General features: G+C 42.5%; 1 protein-coding gene across 3 annotated transcripts in view; it reads right to left on the bottom strand.

Moving 5' to 3' along the window:
* SMC2 (structural maintenance of chromosomes 2) overlaps positions 1–4418 on the bottom strand; it is a 49964-nt gene extending 45546 nt beyond the window's left edge. For 2 of the 3 annotated variants that reach the window (XM_072610467.1, XM_072610482.1), the window contains exons 1-4: positions 4330–4418; positions 3204–3429; positions 1820–1969; positions 270–392 (exon numbers count right to left, since the gene is read on the bottom strand). In XM_072610467.1, the coding sequence (XP_072466568.1) occupies positions 270–392; positions 1820–1969; positions 3204–3371 (441 nt within the window). In that variant the 5' untranslated portion in view covers positions 3372–3429; positions 4330–4418. The other variant, XM_072610475.1, reaches the window with a different exon arrangement.
* Positions 4419–21810: the final 17392 nt, after the last annotated feature.

The raw sequence follows: 21810 nt of genomic DNA, 5'->3' as shown, positions 1-21810 counted from the left end.
AAGGTATATCAAATACGAATAGAAGTAGCCACTTCCATCTGGAGGCTCTTGCAGCATAAAGAATTAGTTTATATTCCAAATGAAATTTATAAGTGAGCAAATACACTTACTTCACCCAAAAAAAAAAAAATGGGGAGAAAAATGGGTGCTCAGACAAAATGAGTACTCAAGTTGAAGACTCTGAAGCAAAGACAATGCTACATCATACAATAACTCATGATAATCCATATATCAAAATTATGTAAAGCAACTATAAAAACTCTAGATACCTGCATAATGAGAAAGTGAGGATTGTTAACATTAAGTCCAACAGAACAGAAGAGATCTTGAACTCTGGTGTTATTTGCATTGACGCCATTGATTAAGTATCTGTTTCGACCACCAATAACCACCTGAAAATAAAATAGAATCACAGTCAAGTAGGGTATTACGAATTAGAATGAGACTTTCAGAATCACTAGAGAGTTTAGAGATTATCTAATTCAACACTTCCATTTTATTGATAAGTAAACCAACTCAAGGTCATGAAACTAATAAATTAACAAAGCAAGGACCAAAACCAGAGTTCTTTGACTCCCAAGCCAGCACCCCAACCTGAAGCCAACATTTATAGCTGCATGACAGAAGATCTCAGTGCAGAATTTGTCTTTCCACACATAGCTAAAGGGCAAGAGGGCCAAGACTAGACAAAACTGGGCAGGCATCACAGTATAATGAAAAGTTCTGGAACAGATGACCTCTAACATTTCTTATAGCTCTAAAAGTCAATGATTCAAAAATTATAAGTCTATTAAGTTTATATTTCTGTCCCTAGCCTCCTCTTTCTTCAAGCTGCTCCTCCATCCTTAGCTTGCTTCTCATCCTTATGAACACTCAAGTTTTGTGATCATTTCCCTGATGTCATGGTCCTCTTCAAAAACAAAGGACAAACACAAGCCATGAACAGACTGAGCTGTCTGAATGGGAACCCAGCTAGATGGATAACTCACCTCATCCTCTCCCCCTCCTTCTCCTCTCCAAAGGAAGGTAAATTTTGATGGCCAGAAATGGCCCAATTAACCTGGGGTTTACTGGCTAGGTTGATTTCTTTCTTTCTTCATTCCTTTCTTTCTTTCCTCTTTCACAAAACCTTAAACACTATATTTTAGGCACTCTTTGGAACAGTAACCCTGAGGATCTTCCCCTCCCAGTTTGATTTTTTTTTCTATTAAAGGAGTCATTCCTTGACTCAATTCTTAGAGAGGATTATTCACTCAATGAGTATTGCCTCACTCTAAATGAGTACCTGAAAAAGCTTTAGCCTAAAAGAGCCAGGGTCTTCCACTGCATCCTGGGCCATCTCCAGTCATCCTGATGAATATCTGGTCACTGGATTCAGATGGCTCAGGAGAAAGTGAAGCTGGTGACCTGCACAGCCCTCCCTCAATCAAAATAAAGTCAACTGCAAGTCAGGTCATCATTTCCCTGATGTCATGGTCCTCTCTGAAAACGAAGAACAAACACACAACCCTGTATCCCCTCCAGTAGCCAACTCTTCACCTTTTAACTGGTCAGGGCCCCCTTCAATGTATCCCAATCACAAGGGAAAGATAACAAACATTTGTACTTGACAGAGTTATGACCTGAGATACTTAACTGAATTATATTTTAACCCAAACTTCTTCACAACGAAATGCTACAACAATTTAAGTGTTTGCTTATTACTGATAATTTGTAACAAAAGCGTTTGCCTGTACAGATATAACAATATTAGTCTTCAGTTCTTCTTGGGATGACATAAAAGTTCTTAGATATCCAAAGAAGTATTATAAAGACTCACCTGTCTTGTAACTGTAATTTCATCATGGGCCTCAAATCCCAAAGGGCTCTGTTTTTTGTCAGAATTATCAAAAGTGATTGACACTGTAGCTTTGGTAATCCCAGCCTGCCCATTTTTATATACTAAATCTTGCAAATTAGAGGCACGAACCTACAATAAAAAGGAAAAATTAAAAGTAGAAAGATCTCACTGCATTGATGGAAAGAAAAAGTCAGACTTCAATTCCATTAAGAAAACCTACCCATACACTGTGAATTAACCATAAATACCAATACTGATAGACCAAGAGAGGTTACTACCTGTTCAACAGTTCATAGAACATTAAGCACGAAAGAATAACACTATGGTATCAAGCTGTCCCAGGACAGTTTCTATGTGAATAGATCTACCCATCAAAGAAAGATGAAAGACAAATGAAAATTATCAGTAATAATAATCAACAAACATTTACTAAGTGTCTCCTATATTCCAGACACTACGCTAAGTACTAGGGGTAACAAAGACAAAAACTAAGTCATTATCCTAAAGCAGCTTATGTTCTACTGACAGAGACAACCCGCACATAGTAAATATATACAAAATACAAGGTAAATATTAAGGGAATGGAGAAATACCAGCAACTGGGGGATCAGAAATGCTTCTCATAGAAGGAATTGCCGTAACAGAAGAATTCTGAAGCAAAGTTTTGAAGGAAGTGAGATGATTACAATCCAAGGATAAAGACTCATGTGTGAGGAAGAGCAAGGCCAGTTTGACTGGAACAGAGTGCCTGAAGTGCACAATGTCTAAGAAGATTGAAAAAGTAGGTTGGGAAAAAGTTTTCAAGGGCTTTCGAAGTGAAAGACCAGCCTTACGTTTGATCCCAGAAGCAATAAGAAAGCTACCGGAGGTAATCATGAGTAGGGGAATAATATGTTCAGATTTGCACTTAAGGAAAATTATCATTCTGACTATGTGGAATTAGATCTGAGATCAGAGAGAGTAAAACCTGAGGCATAGACACCAGTTAAAAGGATATTGCCATAAAAGCTGATGTATATATTGCTTTAATGTTTTCAAAGCACTTCACATGTATAATATCATTAGATCCTCACTGAAGCTCAGAAACGCATTCTGATATCTGCTTGGCAAAGAGGAAACTGAGGATCAGAGCTTAAGGGTCCTGCCCAAGTGACACCATGTCCGAAGTAAAATTAGAACCCGCATCTTCCTGATTCCAAGTACAATGATCTACTTCCACCAAGCTCCCGAGACAGTCCCATCTCCTCTCAAAGACAAGGTTTTTAAGAAAAAACACGCAAATGCAATACAAAAGCACAAAAAGGGGGAGCAGCACGCCATGGAACAATCCAAACTTGACCGCCCACCCCACTGCTTGTTTTACCTGAGACAGGTTGGAGATACCCAGCAGGAAGCAGATGGAATCCAGTATGTTCGATTTGCCACTCCCATTCAAGCCTGTGATGGCATTGAACAGGGGATCGAAGCCATTGACTTCCGTCCTTTGAGCATAGGACTTAAATCCCTCCAGGATGATGGACTTGATATGCATTTTCAGCACTGTCTTGAAAGGGAGCAGCGAACTTGTGGAGCAGACCGATCAGTCAGTGCTGTGGACCGGACACAAAAAGGGAAGCACACGAGTCAAGCAGGGAAGTGGGGCTCTGAAGCCTGGAATGCCCCTGTCCTCCCAACACCATCGGAAGGGCCAAGGCCAGCCTCCAGGGTTCTGCGGGACCTCGCTGGGTCCACTGGGCTGTTTCCTTTCCTGTGTTCTCCCCTGGCAGGTAGGACTTCCCAGGGCCAGAACTGGAACTCCACGGCTAATGCTCCCACTAAAATGCCGCCGAGAGCCCACGGGGGGCGAGGCTTCCCCCCCTCTGTGTCCGGGTCCAGACCCAGCTCGGACAGCCAGCCTACTCACCGAGGGAGGGAACGAGACAAACCCACCCAGCTCAACTCGTGCCACAGGGCGCTCTCCATCTCTGTCACCCGCATATTTACACCTGCCAGACTACGCTCATGCTCCCTCTCGACGTGCACTTATTAAACGCCTACTATATGCTATCCACATCGACGCACACTCTCCACGCTCCACCTAAAAACACACCCACCTTCTTACCGTCCACGTCCGTGACATCTACACCCACACTCTCTCCCCACCTTCTGTCATCACGCACGCACACGCGCACACGCACACGCACACGCAGGCTCTAGACCTCCAAGCCCCTGACATCCAGCCGCAGCACCCGCTCTCCCCACGCCCGGGAGTTCCGGACGTCTACACCCACCCACTCACACAGACGACACCCCGCCGCCCGGCCTCCAGCCCCGCCAGACCGGGCCGCCCCGCCCCGGACCACCCGGACCTGACGGCGCGTGGCGGACCGGGCTGGATGACCGCCCTGAACCCACCCTCGGGCACACGGCCTCCCTCCGGCGAACCGAGAATGCCCCGACGAGGGCGGCCCAACTCCCAGGTTCCCGCCAGCCCCGAAAGCCGCACTTACCGTTTCTTTTGAATTTTGGCGCGGACTGAGGCCCCACGGCGAAAGACCCACCCTTCTCAGAGGCGTCCTGGCCGCCGCCTGAACATTCGGCGTCACGTTTTCTCGGGACTCGAACTGGACGAAAACCGAAGAGGAGATTAGGAACTGGAATATTTCTAGAGAAGAGAAGCTCTGGAGAGAAATAACCTAAATGGCGAACCTTGCTGGAATTTGGAAACAGGCGCGCCATAAGTCAGACCCGGTTCTTGGCGTCAAGACGGCCTCTTTCCTCTCCCTCAATCTTCCCCTTCTTTTCTGTCCTCTAGCCCCGCCCCCTCAACCCACGGGAACCATAGCCCCGCCCCCTTCTCTCGCCCCGCCTTCTCACGGTACGTCTTCTCTAGCCACGCCCCCTTAGTCCTATTTCTACTCCAGCTCCGCCCCCACCCTTCCTCTCGTCAGATTCGTTCTCACCACGTCCCCGCCCTCCCCTCCTCTCGCCCCTCCTCCTCATGGTATGTCTTCTCTAGCCACGCCCCCTTAGTCCATTTCTACTCTAGCTCCGCCCCGCCCTTCCTATCCTCAGATTCATTCTCACCACGTCCCCTGCGTCAGCTCCTCTCGTCCAGCTTTTCCCTTACCTCACCATTCCCCTCTAGCTCCATCCTTACCCTCCTATTCCCCCTCTGCACCCCCTCAGATCCACTGCCACTCTAGCCCAGCCCTTCCTTTCTCTCTCCCCGCCTTCCCTTCCAGGCCCTTCCTTTTTTTACATGACTTTTTCCTCTTCCATTTTTCTCACCAGCTCGTTTTAAATTACTCTAGGAGAGAGCGGAATATGGTGATTTGTTCTCCTTTTCTGATTAATCTGAAATTGACCCTGGCGCCTAAACCTTAAAACTTCAGTTTCTCTGACCCCCCCCCCCCATCCCTCTATAAAAATTGTCCTTAATTCCAACCTTTTCTCTTCAGTTCATGTTTTCTTAAATCACAGCTTACCTGATTGTAGCCAAAATAATAATCATACGATTTGCAAAGCGCTTTATAGATATCTCATGTTATCCTCACAACAATCCTGGGAAGAGGTGCTATTTATTATCTCCATTTTACAGATGAGAAAACTGGGCGGACAGAAACTTCCCCAGGATCATCAAGTGTGGACAGAAAGCACAAGTCTGTCCCAAAAGTGTCCTGAAAGGTGTGAGCACCACGTGCACATTCCTAAAGCACAAGAAGCAAAATAAATGTCCTAAGCCTGGCAGATGACACAATCCTATGTCATTACTGTCACTTCCTATACAGAAAACAAATTAGATTACGATGGCAGATGCATAGACTCATACAATATTAGTACTAGATGAACTCATAGGTCATCTAGATCAGTCTCCTCATTTTATATCTGAGGAAACAGGTCCAGAAAAATGAAGAGGCTAGCACAGAGTCAAACAGCAAAGGCAGAATTCCAGCTCAGTTCATCTGAGACACCCAAGAGTTTTGAGCCAATTTCTAGGAATATGAAAGGTACATACTCTTTTTTTTGTAAAGGTACATACTCTCCAACACGAATTTCCAACATGGAGAATCAAGGAAGGCTTCGTAGAAGTGGCATTTTTTTTGTTTTGTTTTAATTTCCCCTTCTGAGTCAGACTTTGTCCAACTTAATCAATCTCCTGCTTTTTTTTTTCCTTCAGTGTCCCACCTAGGCATGCATCTTCCTATCACTTCTTTCCCTTTAATGCCCCTCTCTTTTCAGCCCCCACTACAGAGCCACTGTGGTTTGCTCTAACCAGTCTTTCCCCCCCTCCTTAGACTCACCCCAAAGGGTAAGTCATAAAGTTGTTTGGGAAAAGGGGGAAGGAGAGAGATGCCCACACATACACACTGCTGAAGGAAAACTTTAAGAAGATTTTAGGGAAAAGGAAAGAGCTGTGTTTCCAGCTCCACTATCCTCTTCTGGGAGCTGTGACTAGTATCTCAAGTAAATTCAATAAAGTTAGACTGAGGTACACACTCCAAGGAAGATCAGCTTATTAATAGTGATGTGTATAACTGTTAACAAAGCACGTTCAGACTGGCCATCTCAGTAAAGCCAATGACCCCAATAAGAAAGGGGGATCTTCTTATTGACACACCAGAAAAGAGGGGCTTGGTAGTTGTGGAACATTACAATTGGCTATAATAAGAAAAGTGGGCTGGCATTCAGGTGAGGTTATCAATTGTTTTTGACAATTAAGGAATGTTAATTGTTTTATGGGACCTATCTGCCTTTTATAATCTTTGCTAGGGGATCAGAACTACCTGACTTGCTGTCCCCTTGGAGGAGATAAAATCTCCCCCAATTATACAAGGATAGATGACATCTTTTGGAGGATAGCACCCCATTAACTTGTTGGGGCTTAAAGAAAACAAGCAGATATTCCAGGGTCTAATGGTATGAGCAGTAAAAACCTTTCTTTTAATCATGCCATTAAACAAAGTTGGAGAGAAAGCTAAATTCCTGAGCTTAACTCAAGGCCATAAAAAGGTGGCTTTAGGCAGATACTGTATCAATTATAAAAATTAATACAACATAAAAATCAATTACATTGTAAAATCAATACAGTGGAAATTAGAGGTAATATTCACGAATATTTTCAATTGTTGGGAATGTGCCCTCAGTCAGCCCACATAGCATAAAGCCCAAACTTTCCCCTCCCTGAATAGGAGTGAGCATCTTCCCTGCCTGGGTGGTCCCTCTTAAAGGGCTTTTATTGGGACAAAAGACATGTAAACCTTTATCTCATCTTTACCACTAGCGAGTTTAGTTACTTGAATCTGGAACAAAATTCCCAAGATCTGCTTCTACTGTCTTCTGTCTCCCACAGTCCAAGGACAGATGAAAGGAGTATTGATTCCAGTGTTGGGACAGGTTTTCTTAAACATAGAAAATCCAGGGGGCTCTTCAGTCCCCCAAATTTGCTGTGTCCAGTGCAAATGTACTGACTACATTCATCTAGTTATTACCAATACTCTCCTCTTGAGACTAGCTACTTAAATGTGTGAAGAGAGTGTACATGTAAGACGAAAAAAGCCGAACCCACCCCAGGGCTAATAAAAAACTTCCCCCTTTTAGGTCACATGGGTGATTAGAGGGGATTTGGACCTTCTGGGAAATAGTTTTGCTTTCTCAGGTGTGTTCAGTGTTTAGCCAGTCTCATCTCTCGCTAGAGACTGTGAATTTCTGCATAGCAGTGATTCTGCCAGCTACTCCTCTGTCCCAGGTAGCCAAGTGCAGGCAAACTAAGTATGCCAGCTTATCTGAAAGGTGTAAAAATCAAATGCCCAGAATTTCAACTCAAAAAAAAGAATCAGAAAATAACTGAAGTTGGATCAGCTCTTCTAATCCCTTCATCTTACAAATGGGAACACCAACACCTAGAAAAGGGAAATGAATCGTCCAAGGTTCCACAGGTAATTGTGGAGGACTTAGAGGCCAGATTTAAGTGTAGCTGCTAAATAAGGTAGGTAAATCTGAAGGCATAGCTTAGGAGAATGATTTATTCTATCCTGAATGAAACATTCAAATCTCTCCTGTTCCACTTACTATTTAAGCAAATGTCTCATCACCTCTCTGGGATCAGTTTCCTCATCTATAAAAGGAAATCTGACTACATGACCTCTAAGGTCCCATTTAGCTCTATATCTATTTTCTTTTGATTTTTAGCAGAAATCAATTATTTTATTTGAAGCCAGTGAATTCTTCCCTTGGTTCCTCCAGGCCTGTCTGGAGACAAAAGACTGAATTTCTGGATCATTAGGCAAAATGACAGTTCCTCCTTTAGTCTACTAAACCCTTTTCTATGCTTACAGATGCTCCTGAGAAGTTGGAAGAAGTGTGTGGCTTCTTAGACCCAATGGATTGGGGGTGGAGAGTAGGAAGGAACCCAAATACCCGACACCAAAAGTGAGAAACAGGTATAACATCTTCCCTCCTCATCCCACGCCTAGGGGAAAAGAAAAGCTGAGGATGACTGTGGTCTTCTGGGTTCACACAAGAATCAACAAAGCAAGTGAGAGGATTTTATGAAACTCAGTTTACTTGTGTCATCGTGTCCGAGTTTAGTCCTTAAAAGTCTTTAGAAGAGTTGAGAAAAGGCAACTCTTGTCTCTTCAAAAAAAGTAGGTGTCATATATTGGATCTACTCCAAGAGCTAGACTTGGAGTCAGGAAATTCCTGAGCTAGAACCCTACCTCAGATACTTACTAGTCATTTAACTCTGGGCAAGTTCCTCAACCTTTCTCTGTGTCAGTTTCCTCATCTGTAAAATGGGAATAATAGTGTACCTGCTTCACAGGGTTGTGATGAAGATCAAATGAGATAACATATGCAAAGCACTTTGCCAACCTCAAAGTGCTCTATAAGTGATAGCTATTATTATTAAATAATGCATATATTGTCAGATAGTTGATACTTTGATTTGTTTTGCTGAACTGCTATTTTCCCCTTTAAAAAAATTTTTTTTTTTTTGCGCCAGACTTGTGGTGGAGCCCTCCATGCTTGTATTGATTAGCCACAGTCAAACAGACTAAACCTTGACCCCAACATAATGATGCCATTTTGGTGAAAGACAATCTCCAAAAATATCTTTTTACAAAAGATGGTTCAGTGCATAGGAGAGGAGGAAATGATATTTTCAGACATGAAAGTAATCTAAAAACAAAAAATCAATAACAAATATTGTCAGTTTAGACCATCAGCTAACTGGAACTCAGTGCTAAAGAGGTCAAGTTTTGAGGCTCCTCCCTGTGTGGGGTCCTTCACTCTGTTCTGTGGCTATAGACCACACAGACTTTTATATCAGACAGTCTTTCTTATAAATGCATGTCCTGGGACACCAGGGATGAAAAAGTATTTATGGTTTGGTACACATCATTCCCACTAATGAAAACACAAGTCACTGAACCCGCCCTCCTAATAATGGGTCAAATTTCCTACAGTTAAATTACTCAGGAATGGACTAGATCATCCAGGGTCAGAGCTTTCCTGCCTTTCTTTTCTGATATTTGCCTTTCAGGCATTCCTGTCTTTTTTTAAAAGTATTTCTATGCTTAATTAACCTGAATGATAGTCACTAGGGAGAGAGTGGACTCTTTTTTTGTCACTTCTCAACTAGGTGGAGCAATAGATAGATTGCCATTCCTGGAGTCATGAAGACTGGAGTCCAAATCCAGCCTCAGATTGTATTTGTGGAAGGTCCCCCAAACTTCCTTCTAATTAGATTAGATGAAGCATTAATTAAAATTCAGGAATGCAAATAGAGCAAAAATAATAATAGCTAGCATTCACATGTACTTTGAGGTTTATAAATATTATCTTATTTAATAATAGTAATAGCCAGCATTTATACACTGCCTACTATGTGCAAGGCACTTGACAAATACTGTCTTGTTTGATCCTCACAACAACTCCAAGAGGTAAGTGCTATTATTATCCCCATTTTATAGATGAGGAAACTGAGGCAGACAGAGATTAAGTGATTTGCCCAGAGTCACACAACCAAAAAGTATCTGAGGCTGAATTTGAACTCCAGTCTTCCTCACTATATCTGCTACTGCGCCAAAAGAAAACCATCTTTGACATTAAGGAATTTAAATTCTAATGACAAAAAAATATACATAAAAGGGAGCTGAAAAGGAGGGAGAAGAAGATGGTCCCAGTGGGCAGGAGCTGAGCTGGTTAGAAGTGAGAATGGCTGGAAGTTCAATTCAGAGGGTGCCACTGGGTGAAGTCTTCTGAGGTGAAGCTGGGAAGAAAGTGACCAAGTTCAGAGAATCAGGAGTTAGGTAAAGGAGCTCTCAATCCCCTAAACTGGGGTTGTAATTTGTCCTGGTGGCAATCGCTTATTTTTCCTGGGCAGGTGGCTTTAACACGTACTAGGCAATATTGCCAACAGAGCTGGGAAGGTTAGATATCAAGCAAAGAATTTACAATCTGCTCAAGTCTGATGACTAATCAGGGTATTAAAATAAAAAGTTTATGACCTGAAAGTTTGTGACCACCCAAGGTGAACCCCATGTAATGTTCTGGTCTTCTGAAAAGTAGCACTGTGGAAAATCCACTCATATGTTTCATCCTACCATCATTGGATGGTATAGTATGAGTCTGGAGTACAAAAATAAAAATGGAATGAGCCACCTCAATAAGGTCACAGATTCCCCATGGAATCTGGAGTCTTTAAAACTGGAAGTTTCAAAGAAAAGGTCAGATACCATCTTTGTTGGGTGTGTAGGAAAGCAAATTTTATTACTGTTGTTGTGTTATAGATTGGACTAGATGACCCCTGAGGTACTTGTGCACTGTGAAACTCTGTTACACTCTGAAATTCCGTGTATCGACACATGTGTCGGTGTATGGGACACACATGTCCCATAGTCCCTAGTCTTACCTCTAACATTAGTGAAGTATCTTTAATCTTTGGAGAGCCTTTAGAGAAAAACATCTTTTCTCCTCCCTAGTGGTGGGCATGCCTAAGCTCAAGGTATGAGTTCCACGGTATTTCTCCTTCCTCTTCTCTTTCTTTTTATACCTTCTTTCCAGGACTCCTTGGATCCTTTCCTAATAATGAGATCAGCAACCCTTGGCCCTCTTCTATAGAAAGATTGAGTGTTGAGGCTTCTGAGCAAAACCTACACTCATTCTATCACATCAGACATCTACCCAGCAACTAAGTGAAGGCTCCTAACACAGCCCTGGAAACTCCTACTCCAAAAGACAAGCTTTCCCTAGGTTTTTATTTTCAGCTTCATTGTGCTAAGGTGACTTCTTTCCCAAGAAGATCTTACTTAGGGTTCCAGTCCCTGCATACTGTCCATCCTCCTTGAATGCCAGACCCAACAGCAGTATTGTCTATCATCAGGCTACCAGAATGAAGGTCCAGTTCAACAGCAGTAAACATCTACCAAGTATGGATTTAAGTGCAAAATAATTATCATCCCCAGACTAGTGATGGGGGCAGGAGAGGGGGAGAGAGGGAGGATGTCAGCAGGAGTTAGCATTTGTATAATCCTTTAAGGTTTTCAAAGCACTTTATATACATTATCTCTTTTGAACCCTACAACAATCCTGTGAGGCAGGAGCTATTATTATCCCCATTTTACAAAAGAAGAAAGTGAGGCTGAATGACTTGCTCAGGTATACCCAGCTAGCTACTAAGTGTCTGAGGCAAGATTTCAATTCAAGTCTTCCTGACCCCACATTTGATGCTCTTGCACCACTTAGCTGCCCGATAAACAGGAAATCAGCTTATAGGATTGAGTAGATTTGCTTTTTTTTTCTCATTTCTATCTCAAAGACCCAATCTTGTTTCCTGGCTCCCTGTAAGAATTAACCCTGATCTGACACATTAATAAATGTTTATTGAATTCAACTGATGTCTTCAAAGACCACTCCAGTGATGAAATCTGGGTCATGATAGAGACAGTTCAGCTTAGGACTTTCATTCTCAGATCTGCCTGGCCAGCTTTAATTGAAGTACCCAGACCATAGACAAAAACCACAGTGCAGACAGGTAGAGTAAGAGAAGCCACTGAGCTGTTTTGGGGGGAAGCAGTGCATTGGGTATGAAAAGAATGAATTTGGGCCCAAACTAGATAACTCTGGGGTCTCAGTACCACCACTGGCACAAAAGAACTGGAAGGCATCCAAAAGCTCATCTGTCCGGTCTAACCGGTTGCTTTGACACAGGCATGGAATGCATCCCCATCTCACAGATAAGGCAATTGAGGTCTAGAGGGGTCAAGTGATTTGGTGCCAGGTCAAATAATAAGTGGCTGGAGCAATCTATCAATAAGTATTTATTAAGCACCTACTATGTGCCAGGCTGAAGATATAAAAAGCAGTAAAAGATAGTCCCTGTCCTCAAAGAGCTTACAAGCTAACAGAGAACCAGAACTAGAATCCAGGTCTCCTGACATCCAGTGGAGAGCTCCTTTAACTATGCCACAGATTTCAGCTAGACTGGCTTTCGTGCTGGTCCTCACAGACATCACCCCATCTCCTCCCTCCCCTCCTCCCTTCCACGTCTTAAAAATCCTCATTTCCTTGAAAACTGAGCTTGTCACCTTCTATAGGAAGCTTTTCCTGATCTGCTCCAGCTGCTAGCGCCCTTTCTCACCCAAGCTACCTTTCTATATACACATATTTCATATATATATGTCTATATTTACATACTGCCTCTCCCAAGAGAATAAAAGCTCCTAGAGTTTCATTTTTCACCTTTGTGTCTCTCAGTGGTCAGCACACTGCAAGTGCTCAATAAATGCCTGTTGGTTGATTGAAGAGAAAGACCATTAATACACAAATAATTTGGCCACATTTCTGGTCTTTGGCAGCTTTCAAATATGAAATTCTGATAATAAAAGTGTGTGAGCGTGTTTGGAGTAGGTGGAAGACAGAGAAAGGTGTGTTTAATGACCACCCTCAGTCACAAGGTAGGTTCCTTCTGCTTGCTTACAGGCTCAAAGCTCTTGTGTCTATGTAGGGACCCACTCCGAAATCTGAAATCCTGTTCCTGAGTAAATCCACAGACACAGGGAATCCTCAGACTGAACTCTGGACAGATGCAAAGGGCCTGTCTGCAGACTGCACAGAGTTCACCATCATTCACAGACTGCATGCAGTGATAAAAGGTAACCCCTGCCGAAAGATCCTCTCTCCTTCCCTGCCCTCCAACATTCAAAGTTATTGGAGAGACCCATTGCATCTTAATAAACCCTATTCTAGAGCCATAGCTATACACTTGGCCTGAACTGAGTTCGTGTCAGTGCTTCACCTCTGAAACACGTAATATGGGCACAGCAGGCCCTGAGGTGCCAGAATTCGCTCATCTCCAAAAAGTCAACTGCATTGTCTGAGCACCTTGTGTGTAAATCTTAGTAGATCCTACTGATGAACAGAAAAGACTAATAAGGAAGCAGATACATAATCTTTGCCCTCAAGGTACTTACTTTTTGTTTGAATTTATAATACATAAATAGGGCAACCTGTGAAATGAACCAGGTCAGCCTAAATACTGCTTTTACCTTGGCTTATGCTTTACATAATCTCATTTGTATCTCACAACTCTGTAAAGTTTCTACTACAGGTGTTATATGCATTTTACAGATGTGAAAACTGAGGCTGAGAGGTTCCAAGGAGATTTTTGTTTATAGAGGACTTTGCAAATCTGAAGTTGCTATGAGATACTGGTAAAGTGCTCTGCACACCTTGAAGCATTATATACATATATACATGCTAGCTATTAGATGAGCTTTGACTTTTTGGGAAAGACCCTGATGTTGGAAAAGACTGAAGGCAAAAGGAAAAGGGGGATAGCAGAGGATGAGATGGATAGATAGTATCACGGAAACAATGAACATGAACTTGGACTTTGAGAGACAGTGAAGGATAGAAGGGCCTGGTATGCTATGGTCCATGGGGTCACAAAAAGTTGGAAAGGACTGAATGACTGAATAACAACGGTCACGTCATTAGTAAGTGTAAGCCATGGGATTTGATCTTGGGTCTTCCTGTTTTACATATGTTAGATCCCCTCCTCTTTATGGCTCTGGTGCCTAGATCCTCAATTTACATAGTAAGCATTTAATAAATATCTGTTGAATTGAATCAAGGAGTTTTTTAACACAGAAAAACTGTGTCTCCTCCAGTCTCCACTATGAGCACATTTTAAATCTCAGAACTTGGCTTCCTATGAACAATGGTTTATTGTTGGGTTTTTCTTCCTCCCTTTCCCAGGATTCTGGTCAATGGGGGATGGCAGAGTCTGCTATCCCCGCCAAGTTGTTGGCTCAGCAAAGACTGCTTGACAGGCCGGTGAAGGAACCAGGTCTCATCTAGAAAAAAAATTTGAGAAGTGTTCATAAAAAGAAGGCCCTTTCCCACAACTTGGGATGTTCTTATATTCATTCTAAAATGGGACTATACTTCTAAGGCAAGATCTAGAGGGCTAGAGGGGAGAGGAACTAGCTACTAGTGGATCCTAGATCCCATGTACAGGCAAACTGGATTGGATCACCATCATCAGAACACCTGAGTTGGAAGGGACCTGAAAAGTCATCTAGTCCAACCTATTTTTACAGATGAGGAAACTGAGGTCCAAAATGGTCACCAAGGCTACATAAGAATTAAACTAGAAGAGGTGTGATTTGAACTCATACCTCTGACTTCAAGGCCACTTCTCTTTCTATGTTGGTTAGAGGTGATTTTTGAAGCCTGAAGATTCAATGAGATGTTCCTGGAGTCATCAGTTCACTGTACTACAGTGTTCATCTTTTAACTCTCAGGTGCCAGTTTCAGGGAATGCCTGAATAAGAAAATGTGCCAAAGAGACCAAAAGATCGACCACCTACCGCCCCTCCTGAGAAGAACCAACCCATACACCAACATCAACACCAACACCCTGCCCAGTCATCGCTCTGCACCATCCTTCCAGTCCATATTTGTGAAGTGAATAAAAAAATGGCTACCAGCCTGTTGCCTTACGCTGGATTTTATCTTAGAGACACAATCCCCACTGTAGAGAATTTCTTCTTGGAACTCACCACACAACAAACCCAAGCCAAGTCCCCATCTCCTCCCCCAAAGGACCCTCAGTCTCTCTAGTAGATAAACAAGCACATTAGGTCCTCCCAAGTTCCCTGAATGTCTGTCAGAAGTAAGTACAAGTCCTTCTTCAGGTTCCTCTCTGCCAAAACTTGTTTGAGTTTATAGCTTGTGGCTTAAGATCAAGCTCCATTCTTTCCTATTAATAGTAGACCTCTGACCACCCAATTAGAAAGTATATAAATTGTGTTTCAGTTTATACTTCTATCCTAGAAGATGTAAGTAAATAAAGATCCCTGCCCTGATTAACCAACCTCAGAAAAGGAAAATGTGTTTGCTTTATCCACCAACATGTTCTCAAACTAGTGCTTTCCTGTATAAGAGCAGTTCAGTAATTGGTTAATTGATCTTTCCATGTGTGGAGGAGGGGTTCCCTATTTTTCCATTACAAATATACCATCAGTTCTCAATGATCAGAACAAGGAAAGGGAGAAGTGGTAAAGAAAATCCATTGTTTAGCTTTGCAATATATTCTGAAAAAGATTAAATGAAACACAATCACCAGAGTTGTTTACCTGGCAAGTTCTACTCACAACTAACTGATAGTAAGGTTGAAGTGGGTGATTCAGGGCTGAGCACAGGACCTAGTACATAGGAGGTGCTTAATAGATATTGATTGATTGGCCCAGACTATGAGTAACTGAATCTGCTGCATAAGTTTTCTAGGAGCAAATAGCAGTGCTGGTCTTCTTCAGAAATCCTTTAAAGTTAAAGCAGAGATTAAATATCCCTGGGAGTATTCATCCCCCAACCCATGCCACCTTCCTAAGAAGTCCCACCTATGGTGACCCAGATCACAGGATCAGACTTAGAATACGTTGGAGATCTTCTAGTCCAACCACCTAACTTTACATATGTAAGGAGTATAATCAGAAGGAACTCCCCCTCCCAACCTCTCTGGGATACAAGAGGGATGGAGCAGCATCGATTATGATGTGGACAGAAACAGTGCCCTAAGAGTTAAAATAATATTGATTGACTTTGTGAAGATGTTGGTGCCCTAAAGTCTCGCTTTACTACAACTTCCCCTTATCCTAGACCATAAGATTCCCTGTCCCCACCCCTCATCCTGGGGAATGGGATTTCCTTATCTTGTGTCATTCATAGTCCTCACCCAGTGCCTTTATCTTGCAAGACTTACCCTAGATCTCCAACCCCCAGTTGGGGACCCTAAAATCATCCTAAATAAGCCTGGTCCTTTTCCTATATCATTGCCTTTGTTTAGCTCCTTGCTAAATCTCAGGCCCACTGCTTTTGCATCAATAAAGCTTCCAATGGTTAGAGAGGTCTAAGTGAATTCATTCACATTTTAAACCAGCTCTCCCATCTCTCTTTCTCAACACTTAGGTAGGAAGAACTACCATTTCACAAGGCCTTAAAAGTATTGGCTTCTGCCTCTAGTGCTCTTCCTTCCTTTTCTTATGTGGCATGTAATCCTTTCTTTTGAGGACTTGGCAGGATGCACTGGGGAAGGGTACTAACGTCCTGCTTACTTGAGCTAGAAGCTTAGGTCTCTGGTTGCCTTTTCTGCTCCTGTTATCTGCCTTGAGCATACATGTGCAAACAGCAATCCTGAGTTAGATGTTGCCTTGGAGGAAACCTCAAAAATCTGAGAGGTTGGAGTTCCTAGGTCCCTCAGTGAATGCCAGCTACACTGTGAAAAACTATCCCTACCATTGCTACACCATTTCTTGCGGAAGATGACAATTGGGAGTTGGAGTAGTTCAAACCTTGATTTGGATTACCAGAAGACTTGGAACTTGAGGGAATTGCTCCACCAGTGCAACACCAAGAGGGTGAAATGCCTATTTACGAATCCCTCTTAAGTGCTTCATGGTATGTGTAAGTGCATGCAAGTGTGTGTTTTAAAACTTTTTTTTTTTTACACTGAGGAAATAAATAGCTGATTTACCTTTCAACCCCCTAGCCATGAGCCTGACTTAAGTTGTAAATGATTTTCCTCAAGGTTCCAGTGCAGAGCATGTAAAGGGTCACAGTTCAAGAAGGGTCTTCTGACCCCTCTTCAGGCCCACTCAGGTTCCCCCAGAACTGAACCCAGTTTGTGCCCCTAGATGCAGAGTTCCATTAGAGTGAGCATCCCAGCCTCCATGGGTCCACCTATCATTTGATACCTCACTTACAGAGCAGCTAGGTGGCACTAGGAACACTAGGCCTGCTTAGTTCAAATCCAGCCTCAGACACTTACTAGCTGTGTGTCCTTGAGCAAGTCACTTAACCTCTCTTTGCCTCCATTTCCTCATATTTAAAAGGGGGATAATAATAGCGCCTGCCTACTTGCCCATTGTGAAGATCAAATGAGATAATAACTGTAAAGAACTTAGCACATAGTCAGCACTACATAAATGTTTTATTTTTCACTTATGTCCAACTCTTCATGACTCCATTTGGGGTTTTCTTGGCAGAGATACTGGAATGGTTTGCCACTTCTTTTTCCAGCTCATTTTATAGATGAAGTGGAGGCAAACAGGGTTAAGTGACTTGCCCAGGGTCACACAGTTACCATCCAAGGCCAGACTTGAACTCAGGAAGATGAGTCTTCCTGACTCAGATCCCAGCACTCACTCTATCCACTGAGCCACCTAGTTGCCCCATAGAATTATTAGCTATTATTGCTATTATTATTATTACAAAGACCCAGAGAATTCTGGTGACTTAGCCAAAGGGACACAGGTAGTAAGTAGCAGATCAAGTATTTGAATCCAAGTATTCTGACACCTTCATCAGATAATTTATCTAAAATTACACTATAATCCAACACATTAAAGGAGGGGTGTAATTGTTTCCTCCACCCCCAGAAGGTCTGAGTCACATAAAGTAGGAATCTCAACCTCATGTAGCTCTCTCTAACCACAACAAGGTTTGGTATAAGATGTGGCCCTTTGGTTAATATGAGCAAATCTCCCTTGACCCTGGAAAGAAGGTCCTTGCCCAGAACTGCTCTTTCATCTGCCTTCCTTGCATACTTTTTCAGCCTGTTCCAACTCCACACCAACTGTCTGGCCCCCTGGGGACCATTTAATCTGCCTGGGCTCATTCCTCAATGAATAACTTTCTCCTACACCACTTTACCCTTCCGATCCCATGATACTAAAATCCAGATGCATGTCATTTCTTGTCCCCCGCTATCCAGTTTCTTATTCCTACCCCTAAACTCAAATCCTCCTCACTCAAGGGAGTGCTCTCTGAAAGGCCTATAAACTTGCCTTCATTCTAAACCTTTTTCTTTGTCACTGTCTTCTTGCACTCACTAAGACTTGGCTCCTTCCTAATGACCCAGTATTCCTGGCCATTCCTTCCAGAACTGCTTGCCCTTTCACTCATACTCCGAGGTACTAGCCATGCTGGAATACTTCTTGCCACTTTCAGATTCTACTACAATCACTCAACTTCTCTTCCTTTGAGATTTATTCAATCCACACATATTACCCAAGTGAAATTCTGGTAGCTTTCATCTCCTGACCTGTAGGACAGGAGTGTCAATCTCCAATTGAAAAAGGGGCCACTAATCTGTACATAAATCCCTATAGGTTGCATATTGGCTTAGTTTTATGTGCTATTATCTAAGTTACATTGTATTTTTACAACACAGTTTGTAACTTCCCAGTTACATTAGGGGGAGTATTATAGGCTACCTGCACCAGAAGGCCTCGTGTTTTGACACCTCTGGTCTAGTACTCTCCCTTCCTCCCTTGGCTGTCTTTCTCTCCTCTCCAACTCATTTCCTCATGCTACGAGACTTTACCTTACTAGTTCCTCAGTCTACCCAGTTCTCAAGACCCATCTCCTACTTCATTGCTAACCACAGTTATAACGTTGATCACGCCATTCCCCAAGAATGTTCAATTTATATATTTGGGAATTCTAAAATTTCTTTTATCTAATAATAATCTTTTGTCATTTCATCTTTTCCTCTGCCTTATAATCTCCAACTGTTCATCCTCACTATGACCTTCAGTCCTGCGACCTGTCAGTTCTTTTCCTGGCCACTTATCTATAGCATCGGTTACATTCTTGTCTCTTCCCCGTCTTGACACCATGATGAATCATTTTAACTTTACATAATCTTTTTTCTCTAGTTCCTTGCCCCCTCAATGCCAAGCTTTAGCCTTAAGATTACTCCCATATCCACTACTTTTGCTCCTCTTCATGTGCTGCTGCAAGAAGCTAGAGAAAAGAAAAGAAAATCACAAAACCATGCTAAGTCCATTATAAATTTAACAACACAAGCTCAAATAAGCACTAACTGCAGCAAGGAAATTTCTTCCCATCTCTGTAACTGATTCATTATCTCACTCATGCAGTGCCTTCTCCAAACCCTTTCCTCCCTCATCAAGTCCCCCCAATGCCTTCCCCTCCACTCTCCCTTTTAGATAAGAACCTTGACTCCTGTTCCATTAAAGAAAATGAGGTCATTTGCCAAGAGTCCCTCTTTAGAGATCATTCTCATCCAACTTCACTCAGAGTTCTGCTGCCATTATCCCCTCCACCCCTGTCTCACATTTAGAGGTGGCTTTTCTCCTTACCAAAACTCACCCCTCAACATGAAAAAGTAGTCTCATTCTGAAAGGAACAGAACCAGAACATTGTACATAGTAACAGCAATATCGTTCGATGAAGAACTGCAAATGACTTAGCTATTCTCCGCAATACAATGACCCAAGACAATCCCCAAGGCCTAATGATGAAGTATACTCTCTACTTCCAGAGCAAGAACTGATACTGTTTGAATACAGACTGAAGCTTGCTATTTTCCACTTTGTTTCATTTTTTTGAGTCTTCTTGTACAAAATAACTGATATGGAAATGTTTTATACAATTGCACATGTATAACCTGTATCTGATTGCTCAGGGAGAGGGGAGGGCGGGATGGAGAGAATTTGGAACTTAAAACTTTAAAATGTTAAAAAAATTTTGAAAAAAATCCCATTCCATCCCATCTTCTCCAACAGACTGCCCCATCTCTATCATCCCTACTCTCACTAGTCCCTCTGCATCCACTGGTTATGTCCCTCCTGCCTATAAATGCTCATGTCTCTCCCATCCTCAAAAACTCCTCAACTGATACGTCCATCCTTTTTATCATATCATCTTTCCTCATTTTATGGATAAATTCCTTTTAAAGGCTGTCTATATAATAGATGCCTCCACTTCCTTTTCTGTCTCTCATTCTCCTAACTCTCTACAGGCCTCTAACCTCACCATTCAACGGAAACTGTTCTCTCCAAAGTTATCAATGACCTCTTAATTTCCTGGGCTCTTTTCTCCTTTTATATTGGTATATTATCAGCTTCCATGGATTCAGTTATCATCTCTATGCTGATGATTCCCAGATCTACTTAATCCAATTCCCACTTCTCTCCTGATCTCCAATCTCCACCTATTGGATAGCTCAGATCAGATGTACATCTTAAACTCAGTACGTTCAAGACTGAACTTACTCATTTTAACACCCCCACCCCCAACTCTCCTACTTTTCCTATTACTCAAGGGCACTACCATCTTTCTAGTCACCCAGACTTACAATCAAGTTATCATGCTCAGTTTCTCACTCTGTCACCATATCTAATCTGTTGCAGTCTTCTCAACGTTACCTTCTCCATATCCTTCACCTATGTCCCCTTCAAAACTGCCAACAATTGGACACAGGCCCTTTTCGCCTCATGCTTGAACTATTGCAGTAGCTTTCCAGTTGGTCTCCCCAGCAGCCTCATGTCTTCCACCTTCCATTCCATTATCAAATTGATCTTGCTAAAGCGCAGATCTGGTCACTTCATTTCCCCTACTTAATAAATGGTAGTAGCTTCCTGTTATCTCCAAGATTATATTTATATAATCTTTTTTAAAATGGCTTTTAAAGACCTTCATAACTTGGCCTCTTCCTGCTTTTCCAGCCTTCTTACATTTCCCACCCACAGAATCTATGATCCAGTGACACTGTACTCCTTGCTGTTTTCTCACACAAGAGTACCCGTTAGTACCCTCTCTGCCATTTCACCTACCATTATCTCATTTCACTAAACTAATATGGGGATTGACTGCCATTTTCTATTTCTCAGGCCCTGTATCTGACCTATTGGCATTCATAACTGAATTTGCCACAGAAGCTTTTCTTACTTTAAGAAATGAGTCTTCTTGGGATGGAGGGGGAGGGAGGGGAAGGAGCTGTCTTCTAGGCCTCCCAGGCCATTTTTTTCCTTGGTCTATAGGGTTTATGAGAGTCACGATACCCTGACTCCTCTCACTCATTTAAGTGAGCAAGGTCATTCTGGAAAACAGACATCCAGGTCTAGCAATATTCCCTTATCTTTCCTCTGAGATACATACAAACTGTCTGCTAAGAGAGGGGAAAACAAGAAAGCAGTTAACTGTGCTTTTGGCGAACTTCTCAGGGGCCATTTAGAAGATGCCAAGAGTCTCTCTCAGACAAAGTTTTTGACTAAAGCTGCTAACTAGCAGCGTGAGGCCAGACGTGTGCAGGGCCAGGCTCCAGAGCTGGGCAACCTTGTTCATGGCAGTGCTAATGGACTCAAACCACGGACCTGGAGGGAAAGAAGCCAAGGGAACTGCGTGTCCAGAATAGAATTTCCCTCCAGAATAAGCTGTTTTCCTTCTGTTAACATAAAGAAAACCCAAGTTAACACTGAGAAAGGCAATTTGCCTCACTTGCTTGGCACTTAATCGTACGCTGCCTATAATCTATTCTGTATTGTCAACTTGCGTCATTTTGTTCTTCACATGTACAGACCTTATCCCCACAGCTAGACTGTAAGTTGTTTGATAACAGGGTTGTGATATCTCCTTTTGCATTTCCTCCACAGTGTCCAGTATAGAGTTGGATACAA

Source organism: Notamacropus eugenii, chromosome 1, assembly GCF_028372415.1.
Source record: "Notamacropus eugenii isolate mMacEug1 chromosome 1, mMacEug1.pri_v2, whole genome shotgun sequence".
NCBI lineage: Eukaryota > Metazoa > Chordata > Mammalia > Diprotodontia > Macropodidae > Notamacropus > Notamacropus eugenii.
This window is presented reverse-complemented; position numbering and strand designations above follow the sequence as displayed.